Genomic DNA, 12,724 nt, shown 5'->3' on the forward strand with positions numbered 1-12,724 from the left:
AAGCTTGGCTCGCACAACGCCGAGCCATGGCCTGAAAGCCCTCTCAGTCACCTGGAACTCTAGCCACATTACACACTCCTGGACAATGCCATCTACTGCAGCATCTATGAGCGCCAAGGGTATACATAACTCTGACTCCTCCGTACATAATTAAGGAAAATTTCTAGCTTTGGTTTCTTTTTCCAAAGTAGCGTGGGCTGAATGCCAATGGAAAAGCAATGGAATATCGATTTTCTGTTTCTTGCTAAGGAGAGAACAAGTCATTTGATGTGCCATGAGTTAAGTGAGTAAAAACAGACCCTATACTCCCTACAGCTGGCTGCATTTCTCCTCTATTCATAGAACCTGGCACGCGGTAAAAGCTAAACAGATATCCGTTAAATAAATGAAAGAACCATCCACGCACATAGGGAGGGGATGCCATGTGCCAGGCACCCGCTTTGGATTCAGATCTGCCATTTTTCCTCTTCCGTCCACCTCACCCTGCCAAACCAGCCTCACCCTCATCTCGTCTTTACTCTTTTGTGTTGTCTGCTCCCAAGTGCAGCCTCCTCTTTCAAGCCGAGCCCACTGGCACTCTCTCCCTCTGGCCTGCATTACCCTGAAAGGGGGACAAAAAGATTGGAAGGACCAATAGGGGGTGGGTTCACTTTGGACAGAAGGAAAGAATGCAAAAATGGGGAGAAGCAAAAACGCTACACATTGGGGGTTTAATGCCCCACTTGGAAGACAAAGTTTCTAAGCTACAAAGCCCTCCTATAAATGTTAACTCTTTGAAAGAGAACAAATGTGGTACCATCTCTTTTGCCCAAAACAGATATGACTGTCAGCAGTCACTCCATATTAATAACTAAAATGACATATCCTGTGCTATAATTTCAACTTCTAGAGATCCACACACACAGGGTGCCTAGAAACACAGCATTAACATGCAATCGGGCAGCTCCACATAGCAACTGGGCGGCTAGAGCCCCCAGGACCAGTTTCGTGGATGCATACATTCATTTTCCGCCCCTGTGTGGGTCTGCTGCCTGCTTGTTTCACATCTTTCTGATTTGCAATTTAAGGTTCACGAAATCTTCAGTCTTCAAAAGTATCTGCCTGTGGCCCATTTAAATTAAGTTTCAATCAACTAAAAACAATCCAGTCTGGCTCGAAGGGGCACATTATTTTTTTCACTGCATTAAGCAAACTGAACAACAAACACATCCAATCTCTTATGCAGAAATATTTTTTGCAGCAATTGGACATGACCTATATAAATGAAATTCTTCAGCTAAAGCCTTTCAACTATCCTGAAAATATAATGACAATTAGGAGGCATCCTGGATGATACATTTAAATGTGCATACACATTTTATGAGGACTACTATCTGAAGGGGGAACTTCATGTTGATAGGTCATTGAGTTTTGTGTTCTTAAGTGTAATAAACCATATCCAAGCACAATTGCTCAATCTCAGCATAATAAGGAAGTAAGAGAGGAAATAGACCACAAATCAATTTCTTTTGCAATCTAAATTTCACTACGATTTACTGTAGTTGCAGTCACAAAAATTGGTGTCAGGATTTTTTCCATTCAATTTACGAATACTTTAGGGGAGTATTTTCCCTCTAAACAGCAAGCTTTTACACAAAGAGAACTAGAGACACACAAATAATCTAATATTTAGTCTCTTTTAAAGTTCTTTTAAAATAAATCATTCAGGGGTACAGAACAACCCAACCACTTTCTTTCTTTCTTCTTGGTAATCAAACCCAGGACAGGATGGGAGCGATTGGCTTTTTCATTTATCGCTTTTTTTTTTTTATCTTTATTGAAGTATAATTGACAAATAAAAATTGTCAATGCCATCTACTACATATATTTAAGGTACTTGACTTGAAGTTTTGATATGCATATATGTTGTCAAATAACTGCCACAATCAAGCTAATTGACATATCCATCTCCTCACATAGTTAACATTTGTGTGTGTGTGTGTGTGTGTGTGTGTGTGTGTGTGTGTGGTGACACCACTTTAAGTTCTACCCTCTTAGCAAATTCCAAATACACAACACAGTACTGTTAACTACAGTCACACTGCTGAGCATTAGATCTCCAGCACTTATCATCTTGCGTAACTGAAACTTTGTACCCCTTGACCAACATCTCTCCATTTCTCCCTCCCTCCAAGCCTAAACTACTTTAAAGCTATAATATAAAAAGGGATCCACAGCTACGTTATTTAAAAAGACAACGACAACGGCTAGTTCCGGAAACAGACACAGGGAAAGAAGGAAACCAAGTAAGAGATAAATGAGACAGGATTTACTTGGCTTGATCCAATAATGAACTCTAAGAATCTTTCTGCTCTCATCAAGGCTGTTACACCCATTCTCCCTCACCTCAATACCTTCAACAATCCTACTAAGTAGACAAGGTTTTAGCATAGCCATTTCTAGAAGGGAAAATATATCATCACAGAGGTCAAGTGAATTCTTCAAGGTTGCATAGATGGCGATGGCTTCAGGATTTGAACTCAGGTCTTCTGAACCCAAGGCCGAGGTCTTTCCTGGTGTCACACTGCTCAGCCATCGATACAAGTTTCATGCCATCAGTGATAACCCCAGTTGTCCTGTCTGAAGGCAGAAGGCTCCTTCATCTCTCTGGCTCTCCCAGACACACACACGAAAAAGTCCACCATTGAAACATATCCATCTAGTAGACACTTTAGTTTGGAATGAGCACTGACCTATCCCAGCATCACTTTTAAAAACACAATTATTCCTAAAAGGACCTGTGATTTAAGTTTCTAGCTTTTGGGCGCAAATTAATTTGTCAGACTGGGCAGTATAGGAAGGCTAATCTTCGGAATGCTGAAAACCATTGAAAAGGAAAGTTTTTTCTCAGATCCCAGTGCTGTCCAAGGGCTATCTTCTAAGAGCTGGAAGGATGACTCAAACCAAATGCCAGACACATTTGTTGTAGGTACTGGGAGACTAAATCAATGTAGCAACTTCCTCTGGAACCCAGCGACTGTTCAACCCTAACTCTTCTGACTGGTAGCCTTCCGCAGCCTCTCTCTTTCTGGGTCATGAGAAGGCAAACCCAGCAAAACCTAGACACACACATGCCCTTGCCTCCCTCACCTGCAGAAGCAGGAAGCCATGAGGCAATTCCCCAAGATCTGGATGCTCTCCTTCCACAGCATCTTGGGATCTTCTAGAACATCTCTGGATCCCCAAATCCTCAGACAACCTGAGAAGGGGGGACTACTCTCTTTTCAGAGAGGCACTCAACTGCATCACTTGCCAAGTAAATTTCTTAAAGTCTTCGGACATTCTAACAAGTGTCAAGGAGCACCCACCCATCATTTATAAAACCCTGCCCTGTATTTTTAATCTTTACACAGCAATATCCCACTGCAATGGTGCTGTCATGGATGGGTTGTCTCCACGTTACAGCAAAATCATATCGTATCAGGTTCTGAGCAGGAGTTACTGAAGGGAGAAGAGGCTGTGTAATTTGACCTGAGCAATTGTAAACTCAAGAAAATGCTGGTGCACTACTGTCAAGCGTAATCTAAAAAGTGAAAAATTATGACTTAATCTGAAATGCCTACCACCCTGAGCATTTCTGATCTAGTGGTTTGAGTTCAATAATCAGGAGGCTGATAGTGAGTGCATGTCTGCCATTACTCCTTGATCACAGCCAAATCATAACCCATCTGGACACTCCTTTTTACAAAATTAAAGCCACTATCCTATGTCTTTCAAGGATTGAAGACATTTTTCAACAAGCAAGTTCACCAAAATGACTGGACTAGAAACTTTCTTTAATTCATTCACCAGTATTTTAAAATCCAAACATACACCAGACAAATTGCTAAATTTTACTATGCTGAACACTACTAAGCAGCTGAAATTCTGGATGATTCCAATCCACATGGTTATGGCTCGAGCTCTATGCAGAGAATACCTAAGAATACTTAACCTTTTCTGAATGGAAGTAAATTTTATTTCCATTTAGCACCAGACAGAATCAACTTGTCAAAAGGGGTCTCAAAATACATTTTAACTTAATCCTTAATTCCACAATGCATAGGGGAAATATTGTCTGACATTCTCAAATCTAGATGCGTCATTAATCCACTTCTCAAAAATACTGCTAAGCACGTGTACTAACTGGAGAAGCACTGCAGGGAACCCCACTTGGTAGAGTGGTCGCCTCCTGGGAAACGGTCAGCCCTCAACGATGGAGGATTCTAGCTGCTGTCTTCAAAAGGCTCTAAAAACTACTCAAATTTTATTCCAGATTAGAACCTTCTACTTTCATCTTAGAGAATGTTTTCATTTGTTGATATCCACGGTTAAATTAACTGTATCAGTTCTGCCCGATAGCACATCCTCCAATGGGAATTTTTTTCCCAGCTCCTGATTCACAGGTGTGACAGAGTGATTAATACCTGGGTTGAGTGCAGAGGAATCTTGGATGCACGGTTCTGTACGAGGAATTGCTGCTGGTATTGATACTATCATTACCCTGGCCCAGCCCTTCCTGGGTGTAATGAAGGCTGCAGATCATGGGGTGGACTGCATTGCACACGTCAGCTTCTCCAGGGCAACATGAGCCTCTTCAAGTGACCCCTGTGGGATCCCCCTCATGTGGACAGCCCCACTTTGCAGGGCCACTGTGAACACAAAACTTACGTTTGGTGCACCTCTGGGAGCCAGGGGCTTTACTCCAGCCGTGGCAGCACTGCCCTCCACAGACATTGACCCTGAAACAAAGCAAGACCCTGAGTCCAGGAGCAGCAACATTCTCTTCCAGAGAACCCAAGCTTCGGGAGGGTTCCCACAATGGGTAGCCAGGATGCCATATCCAAAGCTGCCTAGGTAGAAGGATAGGGACCATGTACCAGGGAAGGGTGAGAGAACCAAAAAGCCTGCATGAACCAAAACTGTACAGGAGGGGAGAACAAGGTCCAAATAAATCATTTTCTTAACCCCCAAAGTAGAACCAAATGTATTTTGTGTATTATCTGCGCCCACATTTTAAACTGCATCTGAGTTTTAGAAAGAGTCCACACAGGGGTGAGATCACAATGCCTGGAACCACCCCTGAAGAAAAAAACCAAACAAGCAAAACAAGTTTCCCCCCACACTCCCAACATGCGATTAATGGGGAGAGGGGACAGAGAGCGCCCAATAATAGAAACTTTCCAACCGAAGATTCTGTCACCGCTAAGACACCCCGCCCCAGGAAAGCAGACCCCACAGGTGCAGGGAAGCCCGAGGCCATAATTTCCAGGATGCTGAAAAGTTCTAGGGCACAGCACGGGAGCTGGGTCTTTACAGCCAGCCCTTCCCAAAACGTTTTTTTCATTAGCTAGAAAAAAATTAAAACTGAGTTGCAAAGAAAAGTTTAATTGATGCTGAGGGAGTCGGGTGAGTGACTTCATGTTTACGCCCATCTTCTAGGAGTAGCCGGGTTCGCGCTCAGGAGGTTACGCCCCAGGCAGAAATGCCTTTTGTGTTTACTAGCAGCTCAGTAACAATGCGCTCGGAGTTTATACCAGGGAAAAGTTGCGCGGCTCGCCCGCGCTCGGCTCTTCCCGCCGCGCTCCAGGGCGGGGAGACAGCCGACCCACCGCGCGCGGAGCCCGCGGCCACAGCGGAGCTCCGCGGGGCCCTGACCCCGCGGTCCCGGCGCGGGCGGCGCGCGCGAGGAGGGAGGGTGTGGGCTTACCCCTGCAGCTGCTGCTTCTGGTGAACCTGCAGCCTCGAGCCCCCGCCGCTCTGGGTGTCCTGCGGCACTTTAGAGCGCACGACTTGCCTGCCTTGTTTGGCGATCGCCGGGTGACCGCCGGGCTTGGGGTGGAGCTGCCCGCCGGGGCCCCCGGGACGCGCCGGCTCCGGGAGTGGTGGTGGCGGCCGGAGCCCCTGCAGGGCCCCGCCGCCGGGCTGGCTCGTGCGCCGCGTCCGCTCCGAGGGCGCCCCCGGGGAGGCGCGGCTGGGGGCCCCGGCGCCCGCCGAGCTGCGGCTGTACCTGGCGTTGAGCGCGACGTTGAAGGTCCGCGGGCGCGGGGGCCCGCCCAGCGGCAAGGCGCCCGCCGCCAGGCCGGGGCCCGGGCGCACCACGTACGTGATCCTCCGCACCCGGCCGTGCGCCGACGACGCGAGCAGCCCTGCCCAGAGCAGGAGCCCCCACCTGAGCCAGGCCCCCGCCATCGCGGGCCCGAGCCGGCGCGACCGGCCCCCGCCCCCGGCCGTGCGGCTCGCCCGGTGCGGCCGCCCGCGCGCGCTCGGGCTCCCCCGAGAACGGGCGAGAGCCCGGGAAAGGCGGGGAGGAGGAAAACTCGGTTGCAGGAGAGGAAGTTCTGCGGGCGGCTGAGCGGCCCCAGACCCCAGCCGAAAGCGGCGGGAGGAGGGGGCGGGCGTGGGGGTGGGGAGCGCGGGGCCCGGGCGGGGAGGGGCGAGGGGAGCGGGCTGCGCAAGGTGAGGGTCTGCTGGCCGAGCCGCGGGTGCGGGGGGCGCCGCGCCCGGGACCCGGCGAGAGTGGGCGAGGCGGGTGTGAGCGCGCGGGACGCTCAGAGGCAGCCCCGGCTGCAAAGTCTTTAAAAAGTTTCTCTCGCCGTGGAACCGAGTGTCAGATCTGAACAGCCAATCTGCAGCAGACGTGACGTCAGGCAGTAAATCCTAATTGGGGAAAGCGTGAGATGAGCCCGAGAACGTGCCGCCACCCTCCACATCCACATGGATCGTGACTGTGGGTCGGCGAGGCAGAGGTCCCCGCTCCCCAGCCCCGTGTCCTGGGAAAGGACAAAGGACTCGTCAAAGTCACTTCTAAACGGTCCTTTCCTTCCAGAAGCCCCGCAGCTTTCGTTTGATATTGTTTGGAAGGCATTTCCAGGCATTTCCTTATCCGCGTTTGCTCGGATGCTTGCTGCAGACATTGGATTAAAATACCAGATCGGGCCCCAGAAAGGACTGCTAGGGGTGCGCCGAGGTGTCCGTCAGAAAGCGTTTGGATGGTTCTCTCTGGATTGTAAACTCCACTTGACCGCTTCTCAGTCTGCAGCTTCTGGTACCCGACTCGACTCCTCGCTTGGCATGTGCGAGAGCGCAGGGCGGGCAGCAGGGGGCGCCCGCGTAGACGGTAAAACCTCAACAGGCAGCCCTGCTCTTTGGTGAAAAGGCCTTTACGACAGGAATAGTACAGTTTAGGATCCATGACGACCCCAAGCCGGTTTAGTATGGAAAAAAAAAAGATCACTTCCCTAGACCCCTACTGAAGGGAAAGGACCACTCACTGGAGGTGATCCAAAATCACATCAAGGGAGATGCAGAATGTTCCAGAGGACAGAGTGCCTGGGGGGTCATAGGGCGAAAATCATAAAATAATGACATATTTACTTCCAGCATTTGAATTAAAAACACTGTCTCCAGCAGAATGCACGATGTTATTGTATGAATGCAATTGAAAACCCAAGGTGGTAGCAATCTTTTTTTAAAAAAGCTGTTTAAGAATAGTAGTCTGTTTCCAAGGCTTTGGTTGGTGTGGTTCATATTTATTTGTGGCTTATCCTTTTGTTGTCTGCCTGCATTGGCTAGTAGACAATTGGTAGGAAGTGACAATGGTTTAAGAAGAATTGATGGAAAATAATTTAAAGTTGAGAAAACAATCCATTAATCTATTCTTTCTGTACATTAGAGAAAGACCTCTAATATCTGACTTAGGAGGAGAGGGCCTCAGTCCATCTGCCTGAGCACCAGTTTCATGTGAGAATGCATCTGAGAGCCGCTGTGGAGGATAACCAGCATTGGGCTGGAGGGAGAGACTTCAGTCAGTCCTAATACTGCCGCTAATTAGCTGAAAGAGCACAGGCAGTTCATCTCTCCTCTCTGAACCTCAACTTCCCCCATAACGCAGAGAAGTTGGATTAAAAGTCCCTTCCAGCCCGACAGTCTGTGGCTCTAAGAACATCTGGGGTCCCTGAGGACTGGATGGGTGGGGTCATTTGAGGTCAGTCTCTGAGCCAGGCTAAAGGGAACCAGCTTAGAAGATTGAGGAAGGAGAGTGGGTCAAGAAACTGCCTCCCAGCCCTGGGTTCTGTAGGAAGCACACAGCACAAGCTAATAAACATCGACCAAGTGCGTACTCTGAGGCAAGCACAGAGGCTGACCTGCAGGTACAAAGTGTCACGAGGCACAGCCTCTTTGTCTTGGAGAAACTTTCTATCTGGTTAGGGAGATGACGTAAATAAACAGAAGCTTAAGAAAAGACAAATAACAACTGAATCAAGCAACACTTTGAGATAATATGAACCCTCACAAGTCAAGATCTGATTTGTATGAGGCCAGTGTCACAGTACCATCCATAATTCTTTGTCATCTCTGGAAAATTCACAACATGTAGCGAAAACATTTCCTACCTGCAATTCAAATCAGTCTATAGAGATTTTACCTCTCCGATAGGGTTTACATAGCTGCAGTTGAAATGGATGGGGGGAGGAGGTGTCTAGAAGCACTAAGTCCATTCTAAAGTCAGGAGAGGAGATGAGAGGTGCTAGAGAGGTGAAAGCTCAGGAAATACTGAAGGACAGCCTGACCAAAGGACCAGACTTTAGTCTGCAGTGGTGGGTGAGCTGTTCTTGTGGGTCACTCACAGGACCCAGCTGGATAGCAGACATGGAAGCCTGCTTCAGTCAATGGGAGGCAGCTGTCTGTAGAGGGCAGCGCCTGGACAGGGAGCCAGAGGGCTGGGCCCTAGCGCTGCCACTTCACTTCCCATGGGAACTGGAGCAAGTCATTTCACCTCTGTGAGCCTGTTTCCAGCAAGCCTGGAGATCAACCCCAGGATTGTAAACTCTACTTGACTGTCAGTCTACAGCTTCTGGTATCCGACTCAACTCCTTGCTTATCATGTACTAGAGTGCAGGGAGGTCCTCGCATTTAGGGAGAGCAATGACCTTAACCATGTTTTGTGTTTCTACAGAAAAACGTTTTCTACCATTAAAAAGAAACAATGCAATCTTCCTTTCTCTTGACCCACAGCAATGCAGAAGTGGATATTTCATCCCAGTCTTCAACCTGATTACAACCTGCCTTATGACAGATTTGGATACATCACAATCAGATCATCTCTGAAACATAACCGCAGAAAGAATCTCTGGTGTAAATATTAATCTCATCCCGAAAGGACCCATATACAGGTGTGTATTCACCTGTGTCTACACTACCATTAATATGAGTAATATACACATAAGTAAGCAGCCCCACTCTAATTGGGAAACTCTAGCAAAGTCACAGTTTTCCACATCAGTCTCTTGCTATTTACATAACTAGCAAGATAATCCTTGAGAAATGTGTTGGGCCTCCTATGTACTATCATGTGAGATAGTCACTCATCTAAAACACTGAACTCACTATTATTCTGAAAGTGAAAGCCCTTTTTCCGTCAGGCGTGGGGACGGGCCTTTGCCAAGTCTAAACCCAGTTTAATGCCATGGATTCTGGACCCAAACTCCCTAGGTTTCAAGGTCCATTTACATTGGCAGTACACAACTTCCTGGTTCAAAAAACAAGTTTTAAAGATCTCATAAAACTTCTTGGACTTCAGATGGTTTTCACAAAACAATACTCAGATGAGCTAAGTGTAAATGAATCAGAAAAGAGGATTATGTTTCCCATAAAAACTCATGGGTCTGAGGATTAAGGGAAGAAAGGAAGGCTGGCAAATGCCAAGCTTTTTAAAGCCCTTTGAAACCATTAGTCAAACTCAAAATGCAGCCAGGTTCCCTCATCCTTACATTTTACGAGTTTTGTAATTGAAGATCTTTTCCTACATTTTGAGATTAGCTACAAATCAAATTTAGTGGCTGCCTGTGATCAGAACTGCTTCCGCGCATCTTTTCTTCCAGCTGAGGATTTCATGGAGCCCCTTTTAGTCTTCTAGTTTCATCAACAAATTCTTAGAAAGAGAAAGGGAGGGGAGACGGGAAAGAGAAACAGGAAGTCAGTACATTGTAGATGAAAGGAAGAGAAAGAAGGACAGTGAGAGCAAGAGAGAGAGACAGAGGAATGGAAAAGAAAAGGAGATTGAGAAAATAGAGAAAGGGTGTGAAGACAAAAAGAAAGTGGACATAGAGGAAGGAGGGACCAAAAGAGGTGTGTAGAGGGAAGGAAGGAAGAGGGTGAATTGGAGAAGGGGGAAATGAAGGAGAATCAGTGAATGAGAAAGGGAGCAAACAGAGAAGTAGGAGGGGGAAAAGGAGAAAATTAAAAATAAAGTGTAGGGGGGCCGGCCTGGTGTGCCGCGGTTAAGTTCGCACGTTCCGCTTCTCGGCGGCCCGGGGTTTGCTGGTTCGGATCCCGGGTGCGGTCATGGCACTGCTTGGCAGCCATGCTGTGGTAGGCGTCCCACGTATAAACTAGAGGAAGATGGGCACGGATGTTAGCTCAGAGCCAGGCTTCCTCAGCAAAAAGAGGTGGACTGGCAGTAGTTAGCTGAGGGCTAATCTTCCTCAAAAAAAATAAATAAATAAAAAATAAAGTGTAGGGAGAAAAGAACTCTACCGAGAACCTGAGGGCTGATATTCTCAGGCGGTCCCCTAGGATTCTGGCAGCTGTCTCTGAACATGGGCTGGTTCTGACCTGAACATCAGCTTGTCCAGCTTTGGGCTGGAATTAAACCTATGGCCTTAGGAGGTGGCAGTACAGGGTGGCTGGCTGGCTGCCCTACACCTCTTGCAAAGTGGGAGGGACAGGAAGTCCCATGTTCTCCCACACAAGCATGTGGCCAAAGACCACAGCTTCAGCTCGAGACACCTGCAAAGAGGCACTTCATTTACTACCCTGGTCCTTGTCCTTGTTCTTTCAACTAGTTCATCAAAAAGCGGGGGTCGAGGAGATTAGAACTGTGTGACCTCCTCCATGTTTAACTCAGCCTCCGTGAAAACTCACATGAAGCTTTACAAGAGAAGCGTTAAAACAGAGACTCATCAGATGAAGGTGTCAGTGTGTCTGCCAAGCTGTGTGAGCAAGATGGAGACGGGGCTGATGGTCAGAGAAAGATGAAAGGCCCCTGGAACTGAGCAACAAGTAGAACCAAGATTTACCCCAGTGTTTCCCTTCCCTTTAAAACTTCAGGTTTCAAATTTAAACATCTTTGGTTGTCATTCAGCAAACAGTTATTGAACAACCATAGAGCACTCAGCTAGCCCCTGTAGAACTTTACAGTAAAATCAAAACAGCCTTCCATTTCAAGTGGAGAAGTTAAAACAATGCCTGGTTGGATTGCAGCCCAGAGTTGCCCCTGGGCCAGGGAGTGCCTTTGTGCTGGCCCTGAGTGCCCGGCCATGGCGATATAGACCCTGTCCACATGGAGGATGCAGTCTAATGGGGTAAACAGACCCAGGACAACTAATTACATATGTGGCAAGGATTGAGAAAAGACTGTGGGAATGAGAAAGGAGATTCCTAAGAGGAAAAATGGTCAGAGACATGGCTGCCTTCCTACAAACTTAGAAGAGCCAATCAACAAAAGTAAACACTGAAAATAAAGCACTCTGAACACTAAACTTCCCTTTCTGATTATTCTAGTCCCCTCCTCACTCACCTCACATGTAATTAAAGTTGAGTGTCACACAATGGTGGCTGCTGAACACAGCAAAATGCCTCTCTGTCTGCAGCTAACCAAAATCTGTTCATTAATTTATCTTTCATTGAGGTTTTTTCATACCCATTTATTCAGAATTTTTGAATATTAAACATGAAACTACATAATAATTAACTAGCTATCAATACAATTTTATTTACACTTGTCGTTCACACCCGCCAAACCTCATTGGGCCATTGTCTGGTCAGCATTCAAGAGGGCATAAAGGAAATACGTTCTTACTCTCAAGGAGTTTGCATCGTGGAAAATACTTGGATGTCCACTGAACTGAGATGCACCTCTGCAAAGTAAGCTATGAAACGCTTGCCTTTTGATCACAAAAAGGCCCCCAATTATTTGCAATTCACTTTGGTATCTGAGTTAAAACAATTCTTTGACCTTCCATTCGGTCAATGGAAATGTTCCTAATTTCCCTGCTTAAATTTAAGTTCAAAGATGCCCAGACACCTGCAAGGTTAGTTGAGTGCCAGGTGGGCCAGCAGAGTAATGTTCTCTCCACTCAGATACAGCTCCTTATAAATCTTGATCCGATTTTAAGAGGAACCTCGTGCTTTGCATCAGCTTCAGTGCTTCCCAGGTTGTTGAATAGCTGGAACTGCTTCTTTATTTAAGTTTTAGGGCATCAGTAATTGTTATTTCTTTTGTCTACATTAGAATTTTCACCCAATGGCACGAGAACATGACCCTGCCTGGGTTTAATATGATTGTAATTATTTTTTTTCCAAATATTTTCTCTGCCTCCTACCAACCTGAGGAAGATATCATATAGTGAATAAAGAAGCCTAAAGAAAAGAAAACACGAGAGGTTACTACACCCCCTCTACGTATCAGGGCCTAGCCAGCCTGTCTGGTTGTCTAAGCCCCAAGATCTGTCACACATGGCCTCCTTCTCACTTTTTCAGCCTCATCTTTGGCTACTCCCCCAAATGAGCTTTCTGTTCCAACTACATTTATCTACCTATTTTTATTCTTTCTCTTTGAAAGAAAAAAAAAAGACTCTGATCAGCTGCCGGTCTGAAGAAACAGAACACATATTCCTGCCTGTAGCTTCCTGTCACATCTCTC

The 12,724-nt window shown here is 46.9% G+C and overlaps 1 protein-coding gene across 8 annotated transcripts in view; it reads right to left on the minus strand.

Annotated features, from left to right (window-relative positions):
• LTBP1 (latent transforming growth factor beta binding protein 1) overlaps nt 1–6,705 on the minus strand; it is a 383,440-nt gene extending 376,735 nt beyond the window's left edge. For 4 of the 8 annotated variants that reach the window (XM_046660948.1, XM_046660942.1, XM_046660944.1 and 1 more), the window contains exons 1-2: nt 5,729–6,704; nt 4,690–4,760 (exon numbers count right to left, since the gene is read on the minus strand). In XM_046660948.1, coding sequence (XP_046516904.1) covers nt 4,690–4,760; nt 5,729–6,210 — 553 coding nt within the window. In that variant the 5' untranslated portion in view covers nt 6,211–6,704. Of the gene's footprint in view, nt 1–4,689; nt 4,761–5,728 lie in introns of all 8 variants that reach the window. The other 4 variants (XM_046660947.1, XM_046660945.1, XM_046660941.1 and 1 more) reach the window with 2 other exon arrangements.
• Between the last annotated feature and the right edge of the window lie 6,019 nt (nt 6,706–12,724).

Source organism: Equus quagga, chromosome 5, assembly GCF_021613505.1.
Source record: "Equus quagga isolate Etosha38 chromosome 5, UCLA_HA_Equagga_1.0, whole genome shotgun sequence".
NCBI classification, from domain to species: domain Eukaryota; kingdom Metazoa; phylum Chordata; class Mammalia; order Perissodactyla; family Equidae; genus Equus; species Equus quagga.